General features: G+C 41.7%; 1 protein-coding gene across 6 annotated transcripts in view; it reads right to left on the bottom strand.

Annotated features, from left to right (window-relative positions):
• PI4KA (phosphatidylinositol 4-kinase alpha) overlaps positions 1–24220 on the bottom strand; it is a 98326-nt gene that overhangs the window by 5599 nt on the left and 68507 nt on the right. For 5 of the 6 annotated variants that reach the window (XM_038373630.2, XM_043497880.1, XM_038373632.2 and 2 more), the window contains exons 33-52: positions 23773–23931; positions 23356–23507; positions 21346–21453; positions 20456–20583; positions 20251–20370; positions 19507–19586; positions 19153–19346; positions 18346–18436; positions 17532–17699; positions 16907–16960; positions 15882–16002; positions 15459–15588; positions 6669–6739; positions 5769–5841; positions 5320–5390; positions 4582–4691; positions 3800–3904; positions 3246–3371; positions 2824–2944; positions 1514–1673 (exon numbers count right to left, since the gene is read on the bottom strand). In XM_038373630.2, the coding sequence (XP_038229558.1) occupies positions 1514–1673; positions 2824–2944; positions 3246–3371; positions 3800–3904; positions 4582–4691; positions 5320–5390; positions 5769–5841; positions 6669–6739; positions 15459–15588; positions 15882–16002; positions 16907–16960; positions 17532–17699; positions 18346–18436; positions 19153–19346; positions 19507–19586; positions 20251–20370; positions 20456–20583; positions 21346–21453; positions 23356–23507; positions 23773–23931 (2342 nt within the window). Of the gene's footprint in view, positions 1–1513; positions 1674–2823; positions 2945–3245; positions 3372–3799; positions 3905–4581; positions 4692–5319; positions 5391–5768; positions 5842–6668; positions 6740–6803; positions 10679–15458; positions 15589–15881; positions 16003–16906; positions 16961–17531; positions 17700–18345; positions 18437–19152; positions 19347–19506; positions 19587–20250; positions 20371–20455; positions 20584–21345; positions 21454–23355; positions 23508–23772; positions 23932–24220 lie in introns of those variants that run through there. The other variant, XM_043497881.1, reaches the window with a different exon arrangement.

Raw genomic sequence — 24220 nt, 5'->3', positions numbered from 1 at the left:
AATAAGAATTGGCTCCACTTAGTGTAGCACAGAAAACAACACAATATGCCACCAGAAGTCCTAGTGACACCCACGAGTGAGTGCAGCACGAGTGAGGACACAGTAACTTGGCACGGGCTTTGCAGTGCAGCTGCTCAGGCTTGGGGTAGGCTAACCAGGTGCCAATCACCTGAGTAAACTCAGCATTGAAGACATATCCACAGAGGGCTTCCCACTGAAGCATCTCAAACACGTTCTACAAAAGGTGGGAAATATCAGCCACATTTTAGACAGAAAAAATCTGACATAAAGAGAGATTAAAGAGTAAATCTTCATCAGAGTGGCCTCAACCTGCCTGAAAATATACCTTTAATGATTTACCCAAAAGATACACAGTGAGGGCTGGTCTATACTAAAGCTACAAGTCAACCTAAGTTATGCTACTACAGTTACCTACGTTACATAGCTCAAGTCGACATAACTTAGGAGACGCTCTCCCACCAACTTCACCTCCCTGGAAGGCGAGTACCGACACCAATGGGAGAGTGCTCTGTCATTGATTTAGCTCATCTTCACCAGACCCACTAAATCGACACCGCTGCATTGATCGCAGCAGTGCCGATTTAGCTGTAAGTATAGACAAGCCCTGAGACAGTGGCAGAAGCAGGAACAGAATATAGTTCTCTTAACCGCTAGTGCCTAATGCCCTATTCAGTAAGCAAGACTGCCTCCCTAGCCCAAGTTAGATGGTGCTGGACTCGTGCTAGCACCAAAGTAAAGATTTAAGAAATCTTCATTGTGACTGGCTGGCTGCAAGTTGGATTGCTGGGCTCAAACTGCTTATGTGGTTTACAATGGAAGTTCTAGCCCCACCTGATGAGCATCACATCAGCTGGAGCTCAATGTGGTAGTCCTATCAGTGCTGATGGCAGAGGTTCTAGAGGAATTCAAAAGTTTTCTTCATACCCCAGATTATTAACACCATACACACAAAGTACAGCAGAGCAAGGAAAGGGCTAAACTTAAAGATCAGCATGGAAGGAATTCCCCCATGTGACGTACAAGTATGAAATGAACAAGAAACCAGGAAGCTCAATCAGAATGAGAAGTCAATGCAAACTTTGTAAGAAGCCATCTTGCCACACACTCTGGCATTGTTAGAGAAGAGGAATGCATGCTGGGATAGGCTCAGGCCCATGATAGAGTACTCTTCCCTTCCCAGATTTTAGATCATATCCATTATCTGCTGAATACAGGTTGATGCCTATTGGCAAGGGCAGAGTTTTCACAGTTCTTCATAGTTCAAAGCAAGGTCTCAGATTCTAGAGTCATGTTTATTATCTAAGGAAAGTTCTCACTATTTTGGGGAGCAATGATTCCATTTGCACAGGACGCGGCCTTCAGATAAGCATGAGATTCAAATGCACTAAGTAGTAAAGAAAGCTAATAGCTGATTATCCACTAAATATCAGTTATTAGAAGTGGAAGCACCCCTGGCTGTGAACAAATGAGGAGAAATGCAAAGCGTTCTCACCTGACTGCTAGGTACCCCCTGACACACATCTCCATGAACCACTTGAAAGGGGTGGCCTCCATTTTTCCTCCCATTATCATCACCATCTCATCGGTCAGCTTGATGTCTGGTTCCCAGCCCAGATTTCCACCAGGTGAGCTTTCAAACATGAAACCAAAATCTGCACACACATACACAAACATATAATAAACCAGTGAATGTACTGTATTGGTTAATAGGGCACTAATCGCTGTAGAAACTAAATGCTTAATTACATCCAAAGAGAGACCAGGAATCCATGTGGAGACTTATGAGTAAATGGAGTCAGCCTATCGTGGCTCACCCACTAAAGAAGGGCCGGCTGTCTTCTGTACAGCCTTGAGTTTCTCTATGGTTTCAAGCCTTATGTGACAATAGCCTAGCTAGTGGTGACAGATTGTGTCCCTTTCATTACCATATTTGACCAGAAACTGTGACCATTCCTCTCCCATGCAGACCTCAAACCACTTCCATCCCTCCAGGCTAGACTATGTAATGCACACCTCTAAGGGCTACCTTCAAGACCCCCCAGAATCTCTAATTAGCGCAAAATTCCCCTCAGTATCCCACCTCTCCCGGAAATACTCTTTGTCCTTCCTGGTACTGTCCCCAAAGTATAGCACAAAAATCCATGGTTTCTCAGCCCATGAGGATACCAGTCATAGAGCTGCTCCAATCTGGTTCCCCTACCAGTGAGGGTAACAGCTGAAAGGGATAACAGAGGTGAGCCCCAGACCTCACATTATGACTACATATTGTACGCACTTCTATTGCCCTCCTCTGAAGTGTGTTTGCAGATGAACTTGGAGTGCACAAATACAAAAGTAAAGATGAAACTTAATGTGAGGTGTTTCACAACTCACTACATAAGTAAGCTTCTCACTGACGTATTAGTCGATTTCCATAAATGCAAATTCTGTGCAGAGGTTAAACAGCCTTGGTTATGTAAACTTACCAGCTAAAGCATAAAATCTAAAATGCACCCATACAGTTATGAAAGAAATCAATGATACTTCACTAGCTAAAAGTAAAAAACCAAACAAGTTCTTGCTTAAAGCAGGTAGAAATTTGCAAGTCTGGATAACAAAGCAGCACACAATCACACATACTGTACGGAAATGCACACTTCTTTCACACCTCAGGAAATCTTCCCATCCTTTTGGAAATCTTGAAATCACTGAACAGAGAATGACTTCAAAGGAGTAGAACTGGCTTTTTCATTTTTTTAAACAATATCTTGCAGCAGAATGAAATGGCAGAGACATACAGAAGGCCAAGGGGACACAACTGACCAATATGAATGATGTGCCCCTTTTTGTCCAGCATGATGTTGCCATTGTGTCTGTCTTTAATCTGGAGCAGAAACAGCAGGAGGCTATAGGCAGCCATACTGCGGATGAAATTATATCGAGCCTGCATAAATGAGAAATTAGAACAAATTCAGAAGAGGAGGGCTAGTATGCTACACCATCCCAAGAGCAGATATAATCTGATAAAGAATTTCTTCCATTCATGTTTACACTAATTTTAAATGAATGACATTCTCCAGTCCTGCAACAGCTTCTGTGCATAGCCTGCTCACAGGATTATCTGCATCTGACACCAGGTACAGTATTATGGTAATAATTATACAGTATAGTGTCACGGTATTTCTTATAGCCAGGAATGCTTCTCAAGTCAATATTTTGCTATGTCTGGCCAGTTGGTATGTTACCTTTTGGAAAGCAAGGGTTGACTCGTCTCCATATTGCCTTGTAAAGTAATCATACATTCCGAAGTCTGTCTGCCTGCCCAGCTGGTCACGGGAGGTGCAGTCAGGAATGCATTCAATAACACCACACTAAAGGGGAAGACAAACAAGACTGCAAAGCACGTTCCCAACATACATTTCTCATGGCTGATGGCAGCTATACAGATCCCATGGGACATATGGGTAAAAATGTATAGAACACTGAATATACATTTCCCATTTATTCATTAAAAAGAATGTCCCAAACTTTCCACCTTTCCTATAACTAACTGAAGAGGAGATTCATCACTGCTTCCCAGAGGTACTTCTCTCTGGCACTTTCTGCTACTCACACAACATATTCTCAAGGGAGAGGGGGTAGGAGTGTCACAGGTAGCAAGTGCCCAGTCAGAAGCTTAGGGGAAGGTGATCTGGGGATAAAAATTCCCTGCTCTAGAGGAATATGGGCTGACAGAGAGATGTCCCTTTTAACAGTGCTTAATTCTGTTCACAATCTGAATAGTTTATCATCCACTTACCCCTGGGGCTGTGGCCACCACTCTATAGGGGAACACAAACAGGTCCAGGCCTACCAGCTGAAATATATTCTTGAAGAGATCAATGATTTGTAAAGCTAACATGTCCTGTTTAACAACAAAAGGGGGGATAAGTATTAGAGAGGTCATGCAACAAGATCCAACTGGTTATGAAAGTAGGCTGAAGAACAACAAACATACACCCCACAGAAAGTTAGCAGATGTGTACTTAGTGTTGCACTCACTATATCTATAGAGGAAAAACAGATGGAAAATGTAGTTTGGGTGGGCAGGAAGTCAATGTACACAGATGTCATTCAGATAAGGTGTTAACACTGAAGACTTATCTGCTTGCCTCTGATGGATATGAAAATCCTTGGCATTCCTTGAGAAGAGGAGTAGGAGTAACTCCAACATAGTAGCCAATATTCCCTCTCTCAGTTAAAAAGAAACAGGTTTGAATCCATAATACACATCACTTTGGAAGCCACTGCTGAACTACCATTAGCTACACTTTTTTTTAAAATAAAGTTTGCTATTTGGCGTGTGAGGCTTTAACAGGCATTTTTGGCACTGGGTAAAGCTGTGTCTTGAACGTATGAGATTTTCTTTCACCACTTTTCCAGGAGTGGGTAATGTAGTTCTCCCCTTTCACTATGTCTCTGTAATAAGCTAAACATTGTCCCCAAGAGCTCCAGAGAGAAGGGTAGTCCAGTGTGATTCTTACTCCCCTTTAAAACACAACCTCTGTCAATCAATTTTCAATTACTATAGAAACTTTTTACCTGTCTGCAGTCATCGCCCACTTTAAAGATAGCTGCTTGCCAACAGATTTTCTTACGGTCAACCCCTTCTTCTCCACTTTCGTCTATGGAGTCAGAGCGACAACGCAGACCTGCAAACACAGCACAAAGCAAAACTTGAACATGGAGCTTAATTAGCAGCCTTGAATCACAAGAAATGACAGTACTGGAAACTTAACCCTTCACTTGTCTACAGGAGATTTTCTGCATTGCAGGGTGAATTGCACTGACTAACACTGAATTCCAGAAGACGTTACGTTTCCTGCAGTACAGGTGGCATTTATACATACAAATTAGATTCCAAAATAGTCCTCATGGTCTGCCGGAAAAGTACATGTACAAATCAAGCCCAGGAGCTAAAAATCCTTCTGAAATTTATGATTTAAAAAAGCATTACACAGTCGCGTTAACCTGAGTTTCCTTGTTTTCTAAACTACCCAAATATACCTAATTTACATGCTGGATTTAAAGTCATTGGCAAAATTTCTTTAGTACACAAATATCTGCTCTGTTTTTACAAGATCTGATTTGCCTCTTAAAACTCAAGCAACAAGCTTATTTTCCCCGCACAATTTACAGAATTTAATTTCTGGGTTGAATTATCATGACTTATGTTAAAATTTGAACCCAATTTTACTGGAATGATACCATTCACCAAAAGCATGAAACTGCAATGAGTCACTGACTGTTAATTAGTAGTATAAATGATTAAGAACTGACCTTCTTTTTCAAGTTCACTGACTCCACACCATTTAACCTTGAACTTGGCCAAGTATGGTGCTTTTGCAGCACTGAAAGTACAAACACACACATAAGGAAGTTGAGTTTGAGGTATCCAACCAACAAAACATCCTAGAAAAGACCTAAATATTATAACTAAGATTATCTGAGATACAAAACAACATGATGTTGCCTCTGCACAGGAAAGAGACAAGATAGATGAAGTAATATCTTTTATTGGACTAACTTCTGTTGGTAGTAGGTACAAGCATGAGCTACTCTTCTGACACACTGCTTCCTTTCCCAGACCAGAAGAAGAGCTCTGTGTAGCATGAAAGCTTGTACCTTCAACTAGCAAAAAAGTTGGTCCAATAAAAGATATTACCTCACGTACCCTTGTCTCTTTCATATCTTGGGACCAACAAGGCTACAACAACACTGCAAATTACCTCTGCATAGGAGTTCCAGACTTGTAGTCAATATCCAAAACAATCGCTTCAGGATTGCTGGGCAAGTAACAGCCTACAAAAGGGGAGAAGAGAACTTGATAGACATGAAGTGAATTCACCAGCTAGCATGACAGAGCGAAGTTCTAGAAGTTTGATAATACATTGATTCATGTAATTTTAAAATCTATATTGAAGTTAGAAATGGATACATTACTGTCTACTACCATAAGATAGTTTATAGGCTGTAGCCTGCAGTCTGTAAAGGATGCAGGATACCTTTTAGATTGGTCATTAATTGCCAGAGAAAACAGATTACAGAAAGGCACAGATAAAACTTATCCCTCAAAAATCCCTAATAAGTTTTAAAGGTCACATTCGGGGGGGGGAAGTGTCTTGGAGCAGTAGAGACTTTCTAAGTATGGGATAGGGACAGAGGGCACTGAGAGGGAAGGGCAGTTAGATGGATGTGTCTCATCCCTGAAAACTTATTTCTTCACATGCATAGCCTGCCCGCCTATCATGTACCAAAAACATGCGACACAAAGCAAAAGGTTTTCTTAACCTCGCTCTTCAATTGTACTGCTCCCTTCATGCTCTTTGGGGCAGGGATCTTCATATCTGGATTGTGACATCCCCTGCACAATGTTGGTACTATACAAATATGCCATGTTGGTACTATACAAATATTTGTGCTACCATGTTCATGCTTAGCTTGACAAGGAACAACAACAGAACAAGTCACTTCTTAGCCCCAGGCAGCAAAAATATTAAAAAAAAAAAAAAAAAAAAAAGGCAGAGAAGAGACCAATTGTTATGAAATTCCCATGAATCACCCCTACAAAGTACAGTATTCATGCTAAATGCAAAAGGAACGTACAATACGATTAGACCACTTCTTACCAGGCTGCACTTTCACCTCAGACAGAGCACTCAAACAAGCTTTCTTTCTTTCATCTCCTTTAGGAAATGGCCTGGGAAGAAAGACAATTTATTTTACTTACTGAAGTCTGCCGTTATTCTAGGAAGAAATGTTTCGTTTGTTTAAACGTGAAACAAGCAATCTCTTACTACATTGCTGCAGCTTTATACACACTAATTCAGTATCAAGTCTGAACCTTTTCCTTTTTAAAAACTCTTTTCTTACCTCTGTGCAGAACACTGGATAGGAAAGGTAGTCACATACTGTATAGTAGCTGGCAACAAGCCTTAGTAGTCTATTTCCCTTCTCTCCCCAGTTGAAAGGCCACCTGGAGTATAATTTTATTTTCTAAGTTTGTGTGGGCGGGTGAAGCTAGCACTCTAGCGATCTGATGGCAAATGCACTGCATGTTTGCCAAGCATAAGATATAAAACAGATCCTTAAGTGGCTGAGCTACATGCCCACAATACATGATCACAGGAGGAACAGCTTCTTATATGCGCAGGCTCCAAGTCCTTTTCAGAACTGCCCAGGAAATCCTTGGATTCAAAGCCCTCTCAAAGGCCTGCAGCCCTTCTCAGTGCTTGTAGTTTATACAATTCCAAAACTGTGTGCAATTATAAATGGCCTTTCCCTGGCAGTCATAGAAAAGCTCTATAGAACAACTTAACATGATTAATGTGAAGCTGCCCAGACAAAACAGGAAATCTCCCTGTATGCCAAATACATACACTCTAAACCAAGATTCTTGAATTCTCAATCCAGGTTCCCATTCAGCACAAGGGGAAGCAAGTACTTTGCAACACTTAACAGCGACTCTGGTTGATAAAACAATGAATTTATAAGCTCCAGAGTTCTGTTCAGCCACGGATGATCACAGCCGTGATTTGAGGCAGGAAGAGTAATAAGGCTTAACATGGGGAAAACTAGAGGGGATGCACAATCTCTGATAAGACTGCTGATTTCACCCACCCCATGAAAAACATTTCAGCCCCTTCTGCAGAACCTTGGCTCAGACAGTGTTGCACATATAAGATGACAAAACATTTCTGAACATCCCAGGAGTTTCCACAATCCATCCACATAAGCCATAGGGTAAACTTTTAAGTATTGCAACTGGGGAAAGGTGAAGGATGTGAAAATATTACATATGTCCTACCGTGCAGGAATTGTGGTTGTATGGGGAAAGAGGGGGAGGGAAAGCTTTGGGTTAGAGGTATTATATAATGATAAAGATTAAATTCTGGCATTTTTTTAAAAAAACATGGTCAAAGTTCAATTTTTTTTTCAGAGCAAGATAAGGAGAATGATTTTTTTATAGAAACAACTCCCGTAAATAGAAAAATTACAATGATTATTCATAGGAATTCCACATAGCAAATGGCTAAACAGTTTGAGTTACAACATATAGTTCAAAAGGTGATATCACCTTAAAATTGTCTCTTGTTTTAACAGCAAAATGCCAAAAACATAGAAAAGGTTGGTACCAACAGAACTGAAGCCAAGGTTTTGGAATATTCCATTGTTCACTGTAATTATTTTTTGCTTAATGTGTGAAATCTCAATCTGAACAGCAGGAGACTGAAAACTTTGATTAATGAAAGATTTTTTTTTCTTGGTTTGGATGTTAAATAGAGGATTAAGATAAATAGCAGAAGTTCTGATGTTTCTTTCCTTGCTCAAGGAACTAACGAAGGCCTGGTCTATACACAGTTTTTGTAGCATTTTAAGTATGTTGGTTGCGCCGGTGGTGGGGGGGGGTGGAATGATTTTATACTGATAGATATAGGTGAAGCATCCCCTAGTGTGGATGTGATTACTGTATAGGATATAAAAAAAAGTTTCTTACCTGTAAAGTAAATGTTGTTCTTAGAGATGTGTTATGCAGATGTATATTCCTCTGAAGGTATATATGCACCCGATGCACTCGAGTAAATCGAATGCAGAAGTGATTGCCACCTAGAAACATGGTCTTCATAGACAGTAAAGGTAATAAGGCTGTCACCATAAGTCCAAAGGAGGATCCCATCTGTTTGGAGAGGACTAGTCTGAGATCCCATATAGGTCCAGAATCAGACACAGGAGGGTAAAGTGTTGAGTAAACCTTTCAAGTATCACAAAACCAGAGGGTGAGAGAAAATGGAAAACCCTGGCAGATGTAATGTAGATATGGAAGCCAGGAGAACTCTCACAGAACTAACAGAAAGGCCTGATGATATCAAGTGCAAAAGATAGTCCAGCATGTCTAACCTCTGGGTGATAGAGCAGTAAGTGTTGAGATTGTGCCCAAATTAAAAATCTCTTCCACTTTGCTATGTATGTGGCTGTAGTGGAATATTTTCTGCTGTTCACCAAGATGGCCTGAATGTCTTGGAAGCATGATTTCTCATTAGAATTTAACCAGAGATCATCCATGTTGTGAAGTGGAGAGACTGGAGGTTGGGATGAAGAGACCTGCCCTGGTTCTGAGACAGGAGATCCTCGACTAGAGGAAAAGTTATCAGTGACCAGATGGAGAGGTGATGTAGATCCAGGGCCATGCCAGTGGCAGGAGGATTAATGTTGATTTGTCTCTTTTCAGCTTCCTGAGTATCCCTGGAAAGAGAGGAACCAGGAGGAAAGCATATAGAAATGGACTGGACCGAGGGAGAAGGAAAGCCTCTTTGATGGAGCCCAGGCTGTGGCCCGCCGTGGGGCAAAATCTCCTCCATCTATTGTTCAGGTTGGTGGTGTAAAAGTCTATTACTGGGTACTCACGGGGGGAAAATCTAGAGGAGAATGTCCTTTGACTGACCACTTGTGTTGGACTATGAAATCCCTGATGAGGGAATCCACAGTTGTTTCTCTCACTCCTAGAAGGAGAACAGATTCAGGGAAACGCAGTTTCTTATACACAGATTCCATAGGAGGATGGCATCCTGTCATAGCAGAGATGATCTTGCACCTTTCTGCTTGTTCAGATAAAACATGGCGGCATTGTCCACAAAAAACTTTGATCACCTGTGTCTTGATGGTGGACAAACATCTCACAGGCTTGATGAACAGCTCTGAGTTCCAGTACATTTAAATGAAAAGAAACTTCCTGGGGTGACCAAAGAGCTTGTGCCTGAAGCTGACTGAGATGGGTCTCCCAGTCTTTGGTAGATCCATTCATTACCAGAGCCATAATTGGTTCTGGGGACAGAGACGAAACTCCTTTGCACACATTCTGTGGATCTAACCACCAATTCAGAATCTGAAGCACTTGAGCAGGTACACAAATCTGCGTGGTCAAAGGGTGACTAGAAGGATGATACACTGAATGGAGCCAGCACTGCAGACAGCGAAGCTGAAGTCTGACATGTGAAGTTTCCTCACATGGAAAAGGAAAAGTGAGGTCATGTGGCCCAGGAGCTGTAGGCAGGCACAAGCGGATGATGTTGGAGCTTTCAAGAAAGGCTACAGAGCGAAAGCTCTCCCCTAAGAAGGTTAGCCGGGGGGAGGTGATGGCATCAAGGTCTGTACCCATGAAGGTTATACACTGTGTTGATTGTAATTGTAATTTGTCCTTTTTTTTTTTCAGGCCCAGACGAAAGAACAACTGTCTGATGACAGGGATGCTGTTTTGGACCTGGTCACTAAATGTTCCACAAAGTAGCCAATCATCCCGGTAAGGAAATTTCTGAATGGTTAAACGGCACTGGTAAGCAGCTACCACCACTGTTGCACAAGAGTCTCTCAGGGTGCGCACAGCATGGTCCGTTTTGTTGGGAGATAGTTTAAGATCCTTTGAGGAGTAAATCTTCTGTTGCATTTTGCAACTTCTTTGCAATGCCAGAAGACTGCAGCCAGGAAGAACACCTAATGGAAATCACAGTGGCCACTGACCATGAATTCATAGCAGCAGCGTCAACAGCTGCTTGAAGGGATGTTCAGGCCGTGAAGTGGCCTCAAACTAAAGTGTCAAACCGTCCCTTATATTCCTCTGGCAACTTGTCAGCAAACTTAGAAACTGCAGAACAAAAATGTATTTAGATAAGAGCCTGATAGTTAGCCACCCTTTTTTGGAAGAGCAATGATGGCATAAGCCTTTCGACCACATAAATCCAGTCTCTTGAATTCCTGGTCTTCAGGAGTGGCTTTAGGATAAGACTGACAAGACTGCTCATTAGCAGATGACCACAAGGAATTGGGAACTGGGTCGGTTAAAAAAAAAATAATCAAAATCTTGTTGAGGGATTTTATATCATCTGTCCACTCACTTGGCCACAGATGGTATACAGCAGGGCTTCTTAACCTTTTTCTTTCTGAGGCCCCCCTCCCCAATATGATATAAAAACTGCAGGGCGCAGCACAGGGGAAGGGGGTGCTCAGGGCTTCAGTGGGGCACCAGGGCTTCTCCCCCCCAGGATGCTGGGGCTCTGAGCTTTCTGCCCTGGGCCCCAGCCAGTCTAATGCTGGCCCTGCTTTGTGGACCCCCTGTTCAGAACTGCTGGTGTAGAGGTTAGGGTCTGTCACAAGGGTTTTCATTGGCTCCAGCAAGGCTTCATTGATGGGCAAGGCAACCCTTCCCGGGACAGGAGTCTGTAAAATACCACAGAGCGCGCGTGGGTTTTCCTTACACAAGTACCACCTGCATTACTACAGAAGTAACTACCCTCCTCCCGAGTCCTGGAAGATCTTACAGTCCTCAGACGTTGACTCTGAAATAGCTTCTTCATCTGGAGAGGACGATGAAATATGGAGGGAAAATATCCAGAGGTTCCTCCATTATTTCTCCTTCCTCTATAGGGTCTAGTACAGTGGGTAGAGGGATGGTAGCAATATTCTGGGGAGAGGTTTCCTGCACGGGGGAAGTCTCCTCCTCCCCCAGTGTGGAGTCCAAAGAATAAGTGTAGATTTCTTCAGAATAGGGAGGAGCGGTCCCTTTTGGGGTTCGAGGTCGTCTGGCTATGGCTGGCACCTGGGGATCCAACAAAACTTAGGGTCGAGGTGGTTGGAATGCCAACAAAACAATCGGGTCTGGCATAATCGGTCAGAGAGACTATGCTGTCTTCAGAAGAGTCAGGCGTTCTGAATGAACCACTGTACTGATGATGCTAAGTGCACTGGCAGTGCTGAGGGTGTCAGCAATACTGATAGGTTTCAGAGTAGCAGCCGTGTTATTCTGACGACACCAAGTGGACCACCAGTGCCTAAGATACCTTAAGTGGAGCAGATTGTAGTAAAGGAGGATCCAGTAGGGGGAGACAGAGAACATCCCTTGCCGACAAGGCGGCCAGCGGACCAGGGGATACCGAAACAAGTAAGTGTTTGTCCGGCAGTGCTGAGATAGACAGGATAGGTTGGAATTTTGAAAAGGAACACAGTAAGGGTGAAGACACCAGTCTTAACAGCCCCAGAGGGGTGAGAGTCAATGGTGCTGCCTCAGTCAGAGCCGGTGGTGGTCTTGAACCAGTACCACAGGACTTACTGGAAGTCTTTTTAGGAGAAGACTGAGACTTTGAGTGCTTGTAAGAGGCTAATGGTGAGGGCAAAGAATGACGTTTCTAACCAGACTTGCACTTCGAATCATGGGCAGCTGGAGGGACGCTCCCCATGGATTCTGAATCTGCTACTTGGCAGTTGGGGCTTGGTTCCGACGCTGGGTGCATCACCTCCTTCATAAAGTGAACTTTGAGGTAGAAAGCCCTCTTTTTTTTATGCTGGTGGGGAAGGAGGTACAAATGGGGCATTCCTCTCTCACTAGGCCCTCACCAAGGCAAATCAGGCCACTCTTGTGTCTATCCATAACAGGGAAAATAGCCCTGCACATTGCACGCTGCTTGAAACCTGGGGATTTTTTTTGTAATAAACTCCATTAGGTACCTATACCAAACACTATAACTGAACTACTGAATGCATCCAATGAAGTGAGCTGTAGCTCACAAAAGCTTATGCTCAAATAAATTTGTTAGTCTCTAAGGTGCCATAAGTACTCCTTTTCTTTTTCCAGATACAGACTAACATGGCTGCTACTCTGAAATATGTACACTATAGGAATTTTGAAACACTTGCTAACTGAAGCAAATGTTATAGGGAGCCCCAACTCTCACTGCAGATGGTGAGAAGGAACTGAGAGGGAGGAAGCGAATACTCCCCTTTTATGTCCTCCTCTAAGAGGATGAGGAAAGCAGGAGCTTATGCACCACCTGCTAGCAAAAGTCTCTGACTCAAGTGCACTGGGCGTAGATACCCGTAGTGGAAGGCATATGTGCACCATCACTTGAAGGAGAAAAAGATCTTTTATTGGCATCGCTTACTCTATAAATGTACTAGAATAAGATATATCCAGCATAAGGACCTTCTTACCAAAATAACTGCATCTGCACTAGGGGATTGTAGTGCTTTTTCTATATTGCTGTCTAAATCAAGATAGTTAAAGTGATACAAAACCTGTGTGTTGACAGGTCGTAAGCCACGTAAATAGCAAAATAGCATCAAAGGCCTGAATTAAACAAGTTCAGGCTTGTCTATTCAGGGAAATTTACCAGTATAATTATACCCCTTATAGTTCAACGACTATAACTCCCCTTATGGGCATTTATTCCAGAATAAGAGCATCTTTTTCAAGTTTAGTTTAGACCAGTTTCAAAGTGACAGACAGGCAAAATGTCTCTGTAATTACATTCCTAATTTGTTCACACAGTTACCACAACTGGAGGTGAAAACTGGATAACTGAAAATATAATTATAAATTAGCGTGGAAATTTCCCAATTTGCACATGCAGTCATAGCAAATGTCTGTGGACATTAGGCATGAAATTGCACACTTACAATGATGTAGAAGTCAAGCACCTGAAAGGCATTCTTTATGGTATTCAGCTAGGTGGTACAGTGGGTTACTGCACCAGTTTTTCATTTCTGGAGACCAGAGTATAGCACTTAGGACTTTCAAATCATTCGAAGTCACATCTTCATTCACATTTGTGCCCTTTACCAACCTCCCTCCCCACGCGATCCATAACATTATCTGAACTCTTTGCTTAAGAGGTGCCTGGAATGGAGTAGAAGATGGAAATGCCTGCAAAACGCCTACCTGGGTAAAGCCAGTGCTATTAAGCTATTTACTCATAACTTTAAAACAATAAAAATGAGTGGGACATTCACTCAGGCACCAAAGCTTTTAGGAGTTAAGACAGAAATGGTCCCTTTAAGCCATCCCAACGTATCCAACCTTTCATAGATTCATAGATACTAAGGTCAGAAGGGACCATTCTGATCATCTAGTCCGACCTCCTGCACAGCGCAGGCCTCAGAATCTCACCCACCCACTCCTATGAAAAACCTCACCTATGTCTGAGCTACTGAAGTCCTTAAATCATGGTTTAAAGACTTCAAGGAGCAGAGAAGCCTTCCTCAAGTCAACCATGCCCCATGCTACAGAGGAAGGCGAAAAACCTCCAGGGCCTCTCCAATCTGCCCTGGAGGAAAATTCCTTCCCGACCCCAAATATGGCGATCAGCTAAACCCTGAGCATATGGGCAAGATTCACCAGCCAGATACAACACACACAAAAAAGTCTCCTAATATCTGGTGACTCCTGCGACAGCTGTACCACTTGTAACAATTAGCAACATTTTAAAAAGTAAAACCAATTCGTTTATAGGGAAGATACTCTGCATTACTTTCAGCTATTTTCTGTGTCAGAGAATGTTTCAAAATGTTTAACAAAAGCGCACACTTGGGTTACGAGCTTGCATGCTAAGCCACTGCCATCCTCTGGTAAACTTTAAAAAAAAGTTATGTTAGGTACTTTCACTGCACTTCCTTCCTATTATTACTATTGGTTTCCGGAACCTCTGTGAACAGAAGCTTCGCGTTCATTAAGTGATAACAAAATCCAATGTGAAACATCACAATCTATTTCCATTAAAGCTGGTCTGCTGCTCCAGAAACAACAAATTATAACAGCACTTTATGAGTAAGACAGAACACAGCTACGTATTCAGGATAAAGCTTCTATTTACAGTACACACAGAAATGCCTTTGTGAAGAGAGACATTTTCATGGAGATTTTAGTAAAATATAACGTGTATCATTTGCTGGAGCACATCCGTGGTTCTTTAAATCCAAAACAAAATGCTTCCAGCAAGTTGTAATTTGCAGAAAATAATGGAAAACCCTGACATACCTACATACTTCAGTGCTGCTTTTCCTGCGTGAAGCGACTTTCCTGCTAACTTTCCAGAAGAGTGCCTCTAACCTATCCAAATGCCCATTTTAATGAGGCAGGTGACACTAACTAGGCCTGTGGGACTGGTTCTACTGGTGCAAAAGCGTCGGTTGTTTTACCATTTTCATTCCTGCCTAGCTGCACTTTCCTACGCAACGTCATTCCACCAACACTGAACTCCCAGTGCTTGCTTGCAAAACAAAGATAAATCAGATTAATTTAAAACCAAAGTTCAATCTATCACCATTTCTTTATGGCCCAACCTGCAATGCATATTTCAGATGTTGGGGTCATTAAAACAGTCACTGCTCACTTATAGTTTACCCAGGTCTGACCAGATACTAATCTATAGAAATATAAAGCAAAACAAGCTTTTGTATCTCACTAGCACAGATCCATAATCTGCTGGGAAAATTTATTTAACTTTTGATACACCAGTATTTTTTTTTTTTTTTAATCTTTCTGGGAATTCATGGTCTCAGATCCCATGCAAAGCAAAACTTCCTATTCAGGACAACAGTTATTTGCGGAATAGGGAGCTATACAACAGCTCAATCTCCCGAACTCCCACACTTACTTGATGATGGCTGAAACATTGGTGATTTTATTAAAGAAATCAAATTCCCGTTGGTAGAACTCCTTAGCTGGCCCAGATAATGAACTGGTTATCTCTTCTACTAGCTGCTCCAGCAGTTCCCCGATGTCAGCTGCATATGTAATCAAAAGAAGCAAGCCTGAATAAAATCTTGGACACCTACCCAGAAAGACACAACTAATAAGAGGGAAAAAGGGAGATTTTCCTTTGAATCACAAACACAAGCATGCATGGACCTACTTCATTGAATTCCACAAGGAAAAACCCCTCAACAAAATGGGTCTTATCTGCACAAATAGAAGATTCATAACTCCCGAGGAAAAAAAAAAAAGATGAGGGAATTCAAATCAGTGAAATAAGGAATAGGAGAGATTAGGCTAATGGGCCCAAGCATGCAGTACTCACGATCTTTCTGGTGTCCCTCTTCATCCAGGAAGATATTGGTTTTCATGTTCCAGATAAACTGGTGAGCCAAAAGCTGGGATTTGGCAGCTGCCCACAGGATGTATTCCCTAACATAGCCCATCTGCAACAGTACAAATTCACTGTCACCCAGAAGACTAGTGCCACAATTTAATCCTATCAGCATGAGCAGCTAACCTTCACATCTGAATATATTTAAAGACTGGAAAGAGAAGACAATGACGATGTCTTTGAGTGCTTTTCTAGGAACTTGAAGGGTGGCACCATGATCTGGCAGACAGGGCACTGCACTAGGAGACAGGAGGCCTGGATTCTACTCTTGGCTCTGTCACTGACCTGTTTTTTTGGAGAGTCGCTTCAGTCTCTGTGCCTGTTTCCCTTCCTCCGTTCAGGAGAGGGGTTAACGCAGTCCCTTCTAAAGTGCTTTCTGTGGCTTGAGTGGGCAAGATTTCCTGATATGATGCATTAATGCAAAGCACAGCACAATCAGTGACAACAGGACATCTGGACCCACTGGCACTAAACTTGGAGAACAACTACACATGGTCACCACAACTACTGGTTTATGGACATTGCATGGACCAAACTATGAATAGTTTGTGGGTGGATGGGAATGCTTGCCTTCCTGGGTCTACCATGGAGCTCCAACATGAACAGGATATGACCTGGTATCTATGTAGTGCATCTGTGTACGTATCACTTTGCAATGGAACAGAAGACTGCATTTTTTTAAACCTCTCTGTTGTTCGTAATAGCTATTGCCAACTACATGCAGGGGTACAGAAAGCTTGCTCATGCAGACTCCTCAGATTCTATGATGGGTTAGCAATACAAAGAGTCTCACATCTATTGAAGACTACTTATAAGTTTAATATACATGAGCTAAGCAGATTAAACAGGTGCCTCAGAAACAAATACACCTGTCTCTTAATTCAGAGCTAATAAAACACCTTTTGAAAACATTCTGAACAAACTGTCTGGATCATGCAGTATTTATATGCTCTCACCTTATCGTAACGAAGGGCTTGTACAATCTGTGGAATGTAGAATAAAATGGCATCCTAGAAAAAAAAAAGAAATCAGTTAGTTTTTTGCCAGCGTCAAGGAAAAAATGTTTTTTTAAAAATGCATTGGCATCAGGAATTTCATTCTTCATTCAACTGGAAGTGCGTGCCCATTTCCATCTCCCCACACAGCCCCAGCAGAAATGCTATTAACGGGCTGATGAACACTTAGTATTTTACAGACCCTTGTAACTATTCTGACAAGTATTCAAAAAGCCCAGCTTTACACAGTTCCAGAAACACCTTTCACTGAAAGAAAGCAGTTTTACTCATAGGAGCAGTTTGAGACACACAGAGCCTTTAAAGAAACAGACCAAGTACTCCGGCACAGAACGACTGACAGCAAACACACTGCAAAACAACTGAACCAAGATTATATAGGACAATCAATGCTGATTTCCAAATGCAGCTTCATCTACTTTAACTTCCCAATATAATGAGTCAATTTAACAGATTTCTTTTATTTCTTCACACAAATGAAATTAAGACATGTGGGCATAAAAACCCAAAGTCCTAATTGAGCATGAGTTTGTTCTCTCCAGATCTCTCCTGGAACATAGTCTCTTACCGGAGGGAAGGACCGCAGGACTTTAACTCCATACTGAGCTGTTAGAGGATGAGGTGGATACATGCTTGAAAAATAGGAAAGACCAGTAGGTGGATCTGTTGGTGCCCAGCACAGAACATGGCTGAGCTCAGGTGCATCTGCATCAATTGTGTGCCATGTAACCAGGTACTGTAAGCAGAACAAGGAGCAGTATGAATTTACAGGCCCAAAATAATTTCTGGTCAACACTCACTAAGGATAAATTTGGCTCGCAATGTATAATTATAAAACCATAACCTAGCCTGCTACAATAGAGAAAAAAAGTGATGCATGAATCTATTTGTGCAAATTAAATGTTCTACATCTTTAGATACTGTATTAAACAGTATAAGGCATTTAATTTTCAGGCACAAACACGGTACCATTTAACCACTAACTGGTCTCAGGTTGAAAATCACCAGGTGCAGTAATTTACACATATTGAACTGGAGTTCAGGTCAACATAAGCACTGATACAGCTGAATAATCAAATCTCCACCCCTGCACTGTAGCTGGTCCACTGGCTATATCACTTACGAATGAATTTTAGTGTATTGTGGGGAGTTTCATATACATTGGGGAACATACTTTGTAACAAGATCTGAGCACAATTCAGCAACCGCATAACCTTGTTTCTGTAACCCACATCCTATTTCCCTACCTATGGCTGCAGCTCTCACTTGCTGAATCCCATTCACGTTTTTCAGAGTAAGGACTGTGCATTTCTGTATGTCTGTGCAGATCTTAGCAGAATTTGGGCACTGTTGTAATATAAATTACTGTTAAAATTAATTACCTTTATTGCTTCAGGTACGTCACTAACAGCTCCTGGGTCCAACCGAACCAGGCGGGTCACTTCTGTTCCAATAGCTTCAGTGTTTTTAAATCTAAGTGTAACCAGGAACATGTATGTGTTAGTAGATAAAGGTGAGCTTCAATTCTCTCTTCTATTTATGTGAAGAGAACAGTTAGACACAGGAACACACATGCTTTAACAGAAATACCCCACATAAAATCCATGTACAATAAGGGACTTACAAGTTGGTCGGAAACACCTAACCTCACTCTGCTAGCGTTTCTCTTCACACCACTAGTTGGCTCAGCCAGTCACAAACTTCCTGGATGAAGAATTCTCTGTAGAACTATGGAAGCCTGTCTCCACAGCTCTGCTTGTATTGCAAGAGGCAAAGTATTTCCTTTTCCTTCAGGGGCTAAGCAAGCTACTTCTGTTGTCTTACTTGTTTTAAGGCTCAAACCAATTTAAGGCTAGAACACTCTTTTCAAAGAGGTTTCTAATACAGTTTTAACTCTGTGCCCACTGGCCAGTGAAACAGTGTGAAGTTGGTTTAATTGGAATGGTCTTCAAACATTACATCTGGGCTTTATGGTAAAAGAATTGAACTCAGGCTCCATTAAAGCCTCCTAATTACTAGTGAAATGGGTTACAATCTTCAGTAGACTAATTCTTATTGTTTAATGGTCTCAGCCAGCAGTGCAGGGATGCAAGAGGGGTAAGGAGATGGTAAAGGTGAATGCTTGCCTTGAGTATTTACTATGCAGCACAGGGAATTATATTGATTCTTTGTTTTGAGTTGCATCTCACCTGGTAGGCAGTTGCACAGCAAGATGAGGGGAAATGTTCCAAGCCAAATTCACATTATCCTTCCACTGTTTCTCAGTTAGAGTGATGTACTTAGATCTCCAATTTGCCACGGTGTTCTCTGCAGTTTGATCCAACTCCAGTTCAGGGGAGGAGAGTGGGTTGTACCAGGTGATCAAACGCTCAATCTCAGTAGCCTGAGGACAATACAAAAACAAATTGCTTTCTGGACGTAGATAAAACATTCCAGGTTTTTCTCAAATGCTAGTCTAGTCTAGTCTATTTGTACTACAATAACTACAAAATGTTAGAAATCCACTTCACATCCATGCTCTTGTGAAACAAAGGATGACCTACCAGTAACGAGAGCAGCAGTGTCCTCCGTTTCATGTAGTACTTGTGTAGCTGGGTACCTCTGTTAGTCTTCTTAGACATCCCTTGAGAAGAGGGAGAAAATGCAATCAGTTGCTTTTCTACAAATACATTAAATGCAGCTTTCAAATTGTCCCCTTACTGGCAGTCTCAGCAGACAGGAGGAAGACTGAAATGGCATGGAATGCTCCCAAGACGAGACTGAGTACACTGGCAGGGTGATGGGAGGAAGCTTGCACTGCAGGTGCATGCAGTTCTTGTTCTATGAATATGCCAAGTACTTAAGTCTACAGGGCTATCAATCTGGCACCTTCACCAGCATTACATTCACTTTAATAACTTATAAAAATAATAACCTGCAGTCTGCAACTGTACAAACGTACATTCAGGCACCTCACAAGCTCATGTCCACTTTGCTGTCCAAGAGCTCTGGCACACGGATGAAGAATAAGCAATTTCCTCTCAGGAATTTAAGATACCGTAGCCCCTGGTCTTACATTATCTGCATTATACAACTAAATGGTCTGGAGGAAAAAAAATGTGCTAGTTTCAAAACCTTGCTCTTTTCTCTCAGCGAGGCACGTCTTTCCTCAGCCTTTTGCAATAACAGTCCAGTGTAAAATCAGTAAAACCTGAGCCAAAACGTTAACGGCAAATATTGGCCTTAAATGACATTGAATGGAAGTGTATTCTATTGTCAGACAAGTAGCTAGTGACAAAGAAAGAGACCTGATTTTTTGGAGATGGTTGACATGCCACTGGACAACGGGTAAGTATTTATCCATCCCTGTGTGGCCTGCTGCCGAGATCCAATGGTGATATCCAGGTTACTCCGGGTGTCTTGATTATCTAAAATAAAACAAAATGTTTAGAGGCAGAACAAAATAATCAAAGAAACAAAAAGGGTTTTTGAGACTGCACATAAAAAACTCACCAGGAGGCACCAGCTGGCTGGCTGTTAAATACTTCTTATCGGAGAACATGGCAGTCCAAAACTTGATCAATATGCTGATATCCTCACGTAGCCTCTTCTCCCCTTGTGTGGGGAACTTTGGGGGATAACTTAAAAATATATATATAAATAATTATAATGCAAGATACTAAAAGAAGCTTTATGTTTTTTCTTCAGACCAGGGGCAATGAGTGAGCACAGTTTAAGTCTCATTGTGTTTTATCCTTACACCTTGAATCTATTGCACTGGGATGTGCAGCCTTCCTAACAATTTCTGAAGAGTGAAAAAGCAACCCCTCGGTGTCTACAAATAATGTGACATACTTCTCGACATCCTAACACTGTCACATGCTGCTATCACTTATATTACTTTAGATTGCACCCAGGCCAGATACTAAAGAGGAACATTTGCCAACATTGTGTAGAAAAAACCCATTTTCAAATCGGAGTAGAAATTTCAGCCACACACTCTCAATGGCTTTCACAGGAATTTCATGTCTAAAATCCTTTGAAACACTTAAAAATTTATCCCAGTAGGGTCTGTAATCTTCAAAACCAAATAGATTAAAAGAAATCTGGATTTTCCCTAGTAACAAGGTCCAAAGCACATCAAACCATTAATTCCTTTTTGACTTCTTGAGTATACATACTGAACAGCACAGAAGCACAGGTGAAATGGAAAGTGGCTTTTTTATATTAATCGATAAACAGAGAAAAGAATTAAGTCAAATATCAAAATAAAAACAGCTCCTGTAGTGAAGTATTCTTGGAGGTTTTAAAAAAAAAAAAAAAAAAAAAAAAAAAAAAAAAAAAAAAAAAACAACCACCACACACTTTTCTTGGGGAATTGGTGAAAAGAAAATAAATAGTACCTGAAGTAATCAAAGGCAGTAGAATAAATCTTCTCTCTCAAGACATTGCGAATGGTTGCATTTGGAACGACATCAGCATGCAGCAGAAACAACCCAAGTGTCAGTAACCTAAAGTTCAATATATACAGAGCATGTGAAGAGAACCCTTGCATTCTAAATTGCTAAGAACATAAGAATGGCCATAATGGGTCAGACCAAAGGTCCATCTAGCCCAGTATCCTGTCTTCCGACAGTGGCCAATGCCAGATGCCCCAGAAGGAATGAACAGAACAGGCAATCACCAAGTGATCCATTCCTTATCGCCCAGCATCTGGCAAATGGAGGCTAGGGACACCATCCCTGGCCATCCTGGCTAACAGCCATTGATGGACCTATCCTCCATGAACTTATCTAGTTCTTTTTTAAACTCTCTTGTAGTCTTGGCCTTCACAACATCCTCTGGCAAGGAGTTCCACAGGGTGACTGTGCGTTGTGTGAAAAAATACTTCCTTTTGTTTTAAATCTGCTGCCTATTAATTTCATTTGGTGACCCCTAGTTCTTGTGTTATGAGGAGGAGTAAAAAACAGTTCCTTATTTACTTTCTCCACATCAATCATGATTTTATAGACCTCTTTCATATCCCCCCTTAATCATCTCCTTGTCAAGCTGAAAAGTACGAGTCTTATCTCCTCATATGGCAGCCGTTCCATATCCCTATTATTTTTGTTGCCCTTTTCTGAACCTTTCTCAATTCCAATACAACTTTTTTGAGATGAGGCAACCATAGGGTGACCAGATAGCAACTGTGAAAAAACAGGACAGGGGGTAGAGGATAATAGGCGCCTATTTAAGAAAAAGTCCCAAAAAACAGGACTGTCCCTTTAAAAACGGGACATCTGGTTACCCTAGGCATCTGCATGTTGTATTCAAGATGTGGGCGTCTCATGGATTTATATAGAGGAAATATGATATTTTCGGTCTTATTATTTATCCCTTTCTTAACGATTCCCAACATTCTGTTCAGTTTTTTAACTGCCGCTGTACATGGAGTGGATGCTGGACCATACTAATAACCATGGCTCTGCCCAAGCCAAGCACGAACAGATTTCTTTAAGCAAAAGATGGACTATGTCAGGACACAAAATAAAATAAAACTACATATCATGGGCTGAATAGAAATCTGGTGTACGTGCGTGCAACTCAATTCTCTTCAGAGTTGAGTTGCTTCTACCAGGTCTAGGGATAGTTAGAGCCAAATTCAGATATTACATATTTATCTGTAGAGTACTTCAGAGCAATGCAAATTTGAACTAAAAGAAGGGGAAAAAAATTCTTATTTTTAAAAAAGAAGAAAACAAAATCATGAAACATTTTTACTCTGCAATGTTTGCCAAGTATCGCACTTCCTGGCCAAGGCATGTGACATACATAATACATAAAGGCCACCAATTTGTTTTGCTGGAACGAAGGCAGCACTAGTCAAAGATAGTGCTTTATTGCGTTATCATTTTATTCTCTCATAATCGGAATGTGGTGGTAGGTTTTCATATTTCACTGGCATTGATGCAGGATGAATTATCTGAAGAGATTCAAGGGCGCCAGATCCCTCTCATTCAAACGCTCTGGGTAAACTGCATTTCTTTCACCATCAACCTGAAACTACAGCTGGAAAACAATGGGACATGAAAGTCTTCAAGCTAGTAATCCAGAAAAATGGATACAATGGTTCTACTAAATGATCTCTGGGGTGATGTATGACTTACACCAGAGACTGATGCAAAACTGGTATTTAGGATTAAAAAAAAAAAAAAAAAAAAAAAACTTTCAGAAGTGCCTAGAATGACTTAAGATGCTAAGTCACGCTGACCTTTAATGGATTTAGCCTCCTACGTGCTTGAGTCACTTTTGAAAATGGGACTTGGCACTTCTGAAAGTTTTATCCTTTGAGATGAAGAACAATTCCTATACCCAGCATTTAGCTCTTTGTCCTCCTACCCCACGCTCCTTCTAAGAGAACAAATATCACTCACTTGAAACGGGGTCCAATAGCTGCCACGTGTCGGTTCAAACTGCTCTTTGCCCCTCCAATATTTAGAGACAGGGATCGCTGCAGCAGGCTGGAGAAGATCTCGACCTGATCAGAACTACAGTACTTGGCTATTTCAAATCTCTGCACCAGAAACTGAGGAAACAAAAAAAAAAACAAAGGAAAATGTAGCTCAACAAAACCAGAACCCACCTTGCATTTCTCCCATTCTTATGCACATCTGCAAACATGAAAACGTCGCCCTACATTTCGGCACGAAAGTACTACAACCATGAACAGTGCTACTGGTCCAAAAACAGAAGTCCAAAGGCACAGAGCAGCTCAGTCTTGGTGCCTGTTGCCTGCATCCTCCCATCCCATCATTATCCTAAGTGTAACACTGTGGAAATGGGATACTTGCATCTATCCAGACGTAATGTGGTGTGACCTCTGGAGGGCAAGGCCTTGGCTGACTCTCTTCTGAAGCAGCTAATGGATCTGCTTCTTTCTGCTCAGCAGAAAACAGGCCAAATTTCTGCTCCACTGTCATTTGCCAGGCTCCTGCCATTTCTCTCATGAACTGTGAAAACAAAGATTAGTGTTTGTTGCTCAAGTGCGTTCACTTGTTTGCAGGACCTAAACTCCTCCTTTATATTAGCAGGGAGCACACTAGCTCTGAACACCCCACAATATCTGAAACTTTGAAACTCATTAGAAAGGTCTGGGGCTAATCATCACCGTGACTAAGCCGACTTCTCCATTGCAGCATAGCTCCCTGCACATATTGGGAACTTCTCCCTAAATTACCTGAAAGAAAGTGCTGGTTTTCTGTCATTGTAGCCATTTTGACATGCAGTGGTTTCAGCCAC

This window comes from Dermochelys coriacea, chromosome 15 (genome assembly GCF_009764565.3).
Source record: "Dermochelys coriacea isolate rDerCor1 chromosome 15, rDerCor1.pri.v4, whole genome shotgun sequence".
NCBI classification, from domain to species: Eukaryota; Metazoa; Chordata; order Testudines; family Dermochelyidae; genus Dermochelys; species Dermochelys coriacea.
This window is presented reverse-complemented; position numbering and strand designations above follow the sequence as displayed.